This window comes from Bufo gargarizans, chromosome 4, assembly GCF_014858855.1.
Source record: "Bufo gargarizans isolate SCDJY-AF-19 chromosome 4, ASM1485885v1, whole genome shotgun sequence".
NCBI classification, from domain to species: Eukaryota; Metazoa; Chordata; class Amphibia; order Anura; family Bufonidae; genus Bufo; species Bufo gargarizans.
Window position 1 is genome coordinate 169,077,621 of NC_058083.1, and position 8,680 is coordinate 169,086,300.

General features: G+C 40.2%; 1 protein-coding gene across 1 annotated transcript in view; it reads right to left on the reverse strand.

Moving 5' to 3' along the window:
• Positions 1-5,360, reverse strand: part of LOC122935295 (actin-like protein 6A) — a 28,305-nt gene extending 22,945 nt beyond the window's left edge. Inside the window, exons 1-3 of the mRNA XM_044291060.1 lie at positions 5,345-5,360; positions 3,621-3,697; positions 1,711-1,849 (exon numbers count right to left, since the gene is read on the reverse strand). Coding sequence (XP_044146995.1) covers positions 1,711-1,849; positions 3,621-3,697; positions 5,345-5,354 — 226 coding nt within the window. The 5' untranslated portion in view covers positions 5,355-5,360. The remainder of the gene's footprint in view (positions 1-1,710; positions 1,850-3,620; positions 3,698-5,344) is intronic.
• Between the last annotated feature and the right edge of the window lie 3,320 nt (positions 5,361-8,680).

Consider the following 8,680-nt stretch of genomic DNA (forward strand, 5'->3'; position numbering starts at 1 on the left):
TGGAGTAAGACAACATGCATAAAGAGGATGATGTGGTCAAAATACTCATTTGCCTAATAATTCTGCACTCCCTGTATATGCATTAAATCTGATGTCCCGCTCAGTTAACCCGCTTATTGTATATCAATGTCACTTAGATAAAGATGAGTGTCCTTTTAATATTCCATATAGGCAACTCCTGTTGTTAATAATATTCTCTCTGTGGGACCGTAGATGTCCGTTTCATATCACAGCACAATACAATGGGTTCATTTTTTCATATGGCCATAAAATGCCAACTTAAATTGCACTGGTTATGTTTATCTCAGTGGGTCATTTTGAAGTCCATTTTAGATACATAAATGCTTCCTTGTAAATATAGTCAATGAGAACTCCACTTTTCAATCCTGTTGATTATTATCGTCACTTTGGTAAGTATTGTAATGAAAGTAAATGGTTACATTACCAGTTCCTGTATGTGACCGGGAACCACAACGCTCATCAGAGCTCTGGTTAGTGCAGCCGTCTCCCGGAAGCTTTCCAAGCACAGCACATATATACAGGTAAGGCTACTTTCACATTTGCGTTTTTTGGGGATCGGTCATGGATCTGCAAAAACGCTTCCGTTACCATCCGGTTGTATTATGACTTCTATAGCCATGACGGATCCATCATGAACACCATTGAAAGTCAGAGGACGGATCCGTTTTCTATTGTGTCAGTGAAAACAGATCCATCATCATTGACTTACATTGTGTGTGTCAGGACGGATCCGTCTTGTAGCATTATTCTGTCTGTGATGGGATGCAACGGAACGGAATGCATTTTGGTGCATTCCGTTTAGTTCAATTCAGTTTTGTCCCCATTGACAATGAATGGGGACAAAACTGAAGTGTTTTCTTCCGCTATTAAAATCCTATGACGGATCTCAATTGTGGAATTGAAAACGCAGATGTGAAGATAGCCTAAATCAGCACCCACAGGTGATGCCCCTTTCTGCCTCATGTCTCAGCAGAGTTGTCATTTATGACTACAGCTTCGCTACAGTGCTTACAGGGAAACTAAAGAAGTCTAAAGTCCGTCTTTTTGCTTCAGGCTGTAGCCATTCATATTCAGACACTTTCAGTAACAACAAAACGATATAAAGTAATCAGGTAAACTAAGCCACGTGTGAGAAAAAAAGAGCATTAAGTGATAGGCAAATGAACCATAGTAAGGTGTTTCTGGGAACTACATGTGGTTCAGAGGCTTCTGTTCTCCCACCAGTGGTGGGGGCAAAATTTTACTATTTACCGGTGTAAATGAAAGCCAGGATTTGGTACTCAAAAATTAATATTATGAAATGAATCTGCACCAAATTATGTAAAGAAAGATGTAGAAGAGATTAGGGGAATTGCAGTATAATAGGTATATAAACAATGCTGTGATACTCTCATGTGGTTACTAAACTTCTACACCTAGACACAAGGAAATAAGAAGTCAACATCATGTTTTGCTTGATTTCTTATTATAGACTTATGATGATTCAACTGGACATAATTTAAAAAGTAAGATCCGGCACGGTTTTGAGACCCTCAACAATCTTGAAAATGACTTTATGCAGCCATCTTAACAATGAAAATAGGAACAAGGTGGAAGGAACTTGAGATCTTCAGAACATTTGCCTATAGCACATGTGACATTCCATAAAAAATCTATCATTAGAAATGTACCTTAAGAGACACAACTTACTCATTCCTTCTTTGAAAGGTGTAATGGCTTCCAAGTTTTCCTGAGGTATCTCATGAAGGTTAGGATCTATGTAATACTTAGATGGCGTACCTCCATCTTCTCCATCAAGTACTGCGCCAACTGATGTAGGAAAATCTACCTGCATATAGTTATCATGTAAATTACTAACATTTTTCACATCATTCATTACCAAGCATATTAACAGTTTCCCCATTGGATACTATATTATTTATTTCATATTTATTCAGTTTCATTTCATTATCACAGTGTTTTAGAAGTATTGGCATATTTTTATTATTTTTTTGTCAGAGACAGGCAGCATTTTATGTACTGTATATTATTGTATACGAAAACAGTATTAGATGCAGACATTTTTTCTTCGTGCCAAACATGGAAAAAAAAAATTCGGAAAGTCTTCAGACTTTTATTTACATTTTGTTATGTGGCCTTGTGCTAAAATGTAAAAAACAATAATAAAAAAAAATAACGCTTTTTCCCCATCAATCTGCACCCAATATCCCATAATGAGAAAGTGAAAAAAGAATGTTCAAAATCTTCACTAATTTATCGAAAAGGAAAAACTACAATCTTGCATTGACATTCAGACCATTTACTCAGGACTTAGTAGAAGCACCTTTGGCAGTGATTACAGCTTTCCGTTTTCTTGAATATGATGCCACAAGGTTCGCCCACTCTTCTCTGCAGATCCTGTTAAGCCCTGTCAGGTTGGATGGGGACTGTGCATGGACAGCCATTTTCAGGTCTGTCCAGAGATGTTCAATTTGGTTCAAGTCAGGGCTCTGGCTGGGTCACTCAAGTACATTAACATAATTGTCCCTAAGCCACTTCTGTGTTGTCTTGGCTGTGTGCTTAGGGTCATTGTCATGTTGGAAGGTAAGCCTTCTGCCCCGTCTGAGGTCCAGAGCATACTGTATCAGGTTTTCATTAAGAATATCTATGTACTTTACTCTATTCAACTTTCCCTCAATCCTGACCAGTCTCTCTGTCCCAGCCACTGAAAAACAGCTCTACAGCATGATGCTGCCACCATGCTTCATTGTAAGATGGCTGCAGATAATGAGCAGTGCCTAGGTTCCTCCAGACATGATGCTTAGAATTGCAGCAAAAAATAAATCAATCAATCTTGGTTTCATCAAACAAGATAATCTTGTTTCTTACAGTCTGAGAGTTCTTTACATGTTTGTTTGTTTTTTGCAAACTTTCATGTGTCTTCTACTGAGAAAAGGCTTCTTTCTGGCAACTGCTGCAGTGATGGTTTACCTTCCGGAAGTTTTTCCCATCTGCACTCAGGATCTTTGGAGCTCAGTGAGAGTGACCATTGGCTTCTTGGTCACCTGTCTTACCAAGGCCCTTCTCCTCTGATTACTTAGTTTGGTGGGCAGCCAGCTCTAGGAAGAGTCCTGGTTGTTTCAAACGTCTTCCATTTAAGAATTGTGAAGGCATCTGTGCTCTTCAGGGCAGCAGAATATTTTTGTACCCTTCTCCAGATCTGAGGCGCCAGACAATCCTTCCCCTCGTTCAGTTCTTTCTTCTCATATGCATTGTCAGCTGTTAGAACTTCTAGGTGAGTGTCTTTCCAAATCATGTCCAATCAACTGAATGTATTTAAAGTGTCACAGCAAAGGGTCTGAATATTTATGTCCATGCAAAATTTAAGTTTTTCCTTTTTAATAAATTAGCAAAACTTTCTAAAATTCTGTTCACTATCTTAATATGGAGTACTGAGTGCAGAATGATGGGGAAAAACTTTTTTTTTATTTTAAGTATAAGGCCGCAACAAACTGTAAAAAACAGTAAAGAGGTCTGAAGATTTTCTGAATGCATTGTATAATCTAACCAGGTTATAATGGAATACTCAATTTAAGTGGTTTTATACATATATGACTCACCAAAGGACTGTCTTCTCCTGCATAACCAGCCCGTACTGAAAATGAACCAATATCAAAGACCAAAGCTCCAATCTCATCTACAATAAATTAGAATAAGGGTATAAAACCTCAGCTGGATTCCAATTTTTTCAAAACATATAACAATTATCGGCATAGTACTGCGGATATGACTGATCCCTGCTTTATGGTTAAATGGACACTTTGAATTTTTCACATATTAGCAAGCCATATGTGACTATTAAATGTAATAAAAAATACACAGTAGGTTGCTACTTTTTGTGAAATAATTTTAAAAAACTCTCCCTTTTCCAGTGTCTAACTTCATCTTTGTGTGCACTGTTATCATGGTATAGAACAGGGATGGCCAACCTGAGGCTCTCCAGATGTAGCAAAACTACAACTCCCAGCATGCCCAGACTGCCAAAAGCTATCAGCCTACAGCAGGGCATGGTGGGAATTGTAGTTTTACAACAGCTGGAGAGCCACAGGTTGGCCATGCCTGGTATAGAATAGCAGCGGAGAGCGTCATAGCCAGGGAGAAGGTGAGCTGTTTTGTCTCCCTGGCTATGATGCTCTCTGCTGCGATTGGACAGCACTAAAGCCAGGGAGAAGATGCCCATTGAGAAACTTCTCTTCCTACCTGTACCGATACTCTAAATGAACATATCAGGCGCCCAAAACAGCAGGGGACAAAGCGCCAGAACGGAGGGGTATTTGAGAGGAAAAAAAAGTGCTGGCATCTGTAGGGGGCTGCCCTATCTGCTAAGCATACCAGTTTGTAACCCATAATCCCATCAAAGGTCCTCTTTGACTTATAATAGGGTTTATAATTAAGTTTTTGGCATTATCAGTCCCATAAAAATAAATGAGGTAGCGGACCAACATGTGCAATAAAGGGGTTGTACCAAATTTATGTTATCCACGGAATAGGGAATAACTAGGGGTCCAAATGCTCAGACCTCAGGGATCAAGAGTATGTGGGGCCCATTTCCCCGTTCTGATGGAGCAACAGTTTGAGCATACACTCTGCTGCTCCATTTATTCTCTATGGGAACACCACAGATAGCTGAGCTCTGGTGCTCACATAGAGAATGAAAGGGGCGGCAGTGTGCAGGCACAACCTGCTGCTCCATCAGAATGGGATCCTCGTCCTCGGTGGGGGTCCCAGCGTTTGGACCCCCAGCAATCAGCTAATTATCTCCTATAATACGGATAACATAAACTTGGCAGAAACTCTTTAACACTCCATTCAGAGAGGAGACTGAGACCTCCCAGCAGTTAGACCCCCATGATCGAATATTTATCACCAATCCTGCAGATAGGTAATAAGTAATTTACATGTCATAACCCCTTTATGTCCTGGTTACTATGGATGTGTTGTCCACTATGGATATAATTTTGAGGCCAGTTTTACAACAAAGACACTGACAACGTAACAAACCACTGTCAGTGTCAGGTACATGGTACAATAAAGGTTTATAGCTTGAGGCATATAGATAATAAATCACTTGGTTTGTTTAATAAATGTACGGATACATATGAATAAGCATTAAAATCTCCTTATTATTAATAGCAGCCACTCTTCATTGCAAAAATAAGCAGTTTCTATTACAATAGTGCAAAATAAAGCATGCCCAGATGAGTGTACGTAACTAACAAATGTTCTGACAGTGGATTGTATGTGCTCACAATGAGAAGCTTCTCCCCACACAGCCCTTTCTTACCTCCACTCATCTTTAGATCTGGAAAACCTTCCTCCTGTACAGTGTGACTACACTCCCGTGGGTCACCCAATATATATCACCACCGGTTATATTGTGTGGTACTTTGCCACCTCCCCGACGTTCACACAAGCCTAATATGGGAAGTTGTTGAACTATGACCGTAATAAAAGATAACGTCATTGACTAGGTGCCAGAAGGTGACTAGGAATTCTGAGGAGTTGACAATTTTGTCTCTTCCCTTGATGCAAAACAAGTTCATACTCATTGTGATAAGCCGAGCTTGACAAGGTTCTTATCACTGAAAACCTTCCCACACACTTCAGATCTCGAGACAAAACCTGAAACTAAAGGTCCCTTTACACGGGACGATATTACAGCAGATAGCCGGAAAGAGGAGGTTTCCCTTCCTGACCATCTACTGATGGCTGGAGGAGGAGACCTCTACATTTACATGCGGTAATCTCCTCCAGAGTATGGGGAGGAGCGATCGCTAATGCCATAGTTCTTCCCCTTACTGACTCCTTGTTTGCCGACAGGAAATCCTGTTTACACAGCACAATCTGCTTCCGGTAAACCATCATTTCTGCATGTGCAAAACCAATCAGATTACCCGATGAATGAGCAGTTTTTGGTTTTGCGGGGGCAATCTGTAGTTTTTATTGAAACCATTTTGAAATATGCCTTTTTGATTTTCATCAGCAGTTTTTATTTTAATTTTTTTTTCCATTATGGAGATCACCGTACAGAATAAATACCATTTATATTTAATAGTACAGGCATTTTGTGCACTACAATGACAATGATCTTCATTTTTTATTGTTTTGTTAATAATATGGGGAATGGAGCAGACTTAAATTTTTATAAATTGTTTTATAGTTTCATAAACTTTTTGATCACTTATTTTAAGGGACCCTAGGGAACTCTAACATGCAATCATTTGATTGATGCTCCCACAGACTGTACATGTATGGCAGAGGTCAGAAAGGGTTTAAAATAAAAGTCATTTCCCCATATAACTAGGGCCTTGAGCATTATAATAGCAAATGAGAACACTTCTGTGTATTTTAAAACTTGTATTCCCGTTTTATCCAATTTGCTACTGGCGGGTTTTGAACCAGGGACCCTTCTGAATCAGAGGCAAAAACCTTACTAGCTGAGGAACATGCTTGACAGCTTTGTGGAAGTGGAATTTCTCTAACTGAAAACCTTTGCTAGTATTCCTGCACAATGCACTGGTATCTACAGATACATCTCTGTATACCAGGATAACAGCAAGTGTCATTTATTTAGTGATCACAAAAATGTAATAGGGCAAAATAATTAATAAATATAAATATATATATACTTTATTTTCCACTATTACATTTTTGGGTGATTACTAAATATCTCTTGGTGCTACTCTGGGATTTGAACACACACACACAATGTATATACAGTGGATATAAAAAGTCTACACACCCCTGTTAAAATGTCAGGTTTCTGTGATGTAAAAAATGAGACAAAGATAAATAATTTCAGAACTTTTTCCACCTTTAATGTGACCTATAAACTGTACAACTCAATTGAAAAACAAACTGAAATCTTTTAGGTAGAGGGAAGAAAAAATATAAAAATAAAATAATATGGTTGCATTTGTTAAAGCACCTTTTGATTTTATTACAGCACTCAGTCTTTTGGGTATGAGTCTCTCAGCATGGCACATTTTGACTTGGCAAGGTTTGCCTACTCTTCTTGGCAAAAACACTCCAAATCTGTCAGATTGCGAGGGCATCTCCTGTGCACAGTCCTCTTCAGATCACCCCCATCGATTTTTCTATCAGATTCAGGTCTGGGCTCTGGCTGGGCCATTCCAAAACTTTAATCTTCTTCTGGTGAAGTCATTCCTTTGTTGATTTGGATGTATGCTTTGGGTCGTTGTCATGCTGAAAGATAAAGTTCCTCTTCATGTACAGCTTTCTAGCAGAAGCCTGAAGGTATTGTGCCAATATTGACTGGTATTTGGAACTGTTTATAATTCCCTCTAGCTAAACTAAGGCCCTAGTGCCAGCTGAAGAAAAACAGCCCCAAAGCATTATTCTGCCACTACCATGCTTCACTGTGGGCATGGTGTTCTTCTGGTGATGTGCAGTGTTGTTTTTGCGACAAACATATCTTTTGGAATTATGGCCAAAAAGTTCAACCTTGGTTTCATCAGACCATAACACCTTTCCCCACATGCTTTTGGGAGAATTCAGATGTGTTTTTGCAAAATGTAGCCTGGCTTGGATGTTTTCCTCAGTAAGAAAAGGCTTTCATCTTGCCACTCTACCCCATAGCCCAGACATATGAAGAATACGGGAAATTGTTGTCACATGTACAGCCAGTACTTGCCAGATATTCCTGCAGCTCCTTTAATGTTGCTGTAGGCCTCTTGGTAGCCTCCCAGACCAGTTTTCTTCTCGTCTTCTCATCAATTTTGGAGGGATGTCCAGTTCTTGGTAATGTCACTGTTGTGCCATATTTTCTCCACTTTACATACATATATATTATACTAGCAGAAGGACCCGGCTTTGCACTGGTATATTTAATCTATTTAATTTAATGTTTGTGTGTGTCGTTAAAATATATCGACAGTACCTACAGTACCCCACCCCTTTAACAATGACCTCCACAGTGGCCTGCCCCCTTAACAGTAACATCGCACTCCCCTTTAACAGTGACCTCCACAACAGACGCCCCTTTATTAGTGACGTCCACAGTACCCTATCTCGTTAACAGTGATTTCCAGAATAATCCGCCCCCTTAATAGTGACCTCTACAGAGCTCTGTTTCCTTAAACTGTGACCTCCACAACACCCCACCCCTTTAACAGTGACCTCTACAGCACCCCGCCCTTTAACACTTACCTCCATAGCGGACCGTCCCCTTAACTGTGACCTCCACAGTTCCCTGTCCCCTTAACAGAGATCTCCACAGCGCCTGCCCCTTTAACAGTGACCTTCACGGCATCCGTGACCTTGACAGCAGCCCGCCCACTTAACAGGTACCTCCAAAGCAGTCCACCACTTTAACAGTGACCTCCACAGCGGCTGCCCCTTTATTAGTGACCTCCACAGTACCCCACCTCCTTAACAGTGATTTCCACAACACCCCATCCCCTTAAAGGGAACCTGTCACCGGGATTTTGTGTATCGAGCTGAGGACATGCGCTGCTAGATGGCCGCTAGCACCTCCGCAATACCCAGTCCCCATAGCTCTGTGTGCTTTTATTGTGTCAAAAAAACGATTTGATACATATGCAAATTAACCTGAGATGAGTCCTGTCCCTGACTCATCTCACGTACAGGACTCATCTCA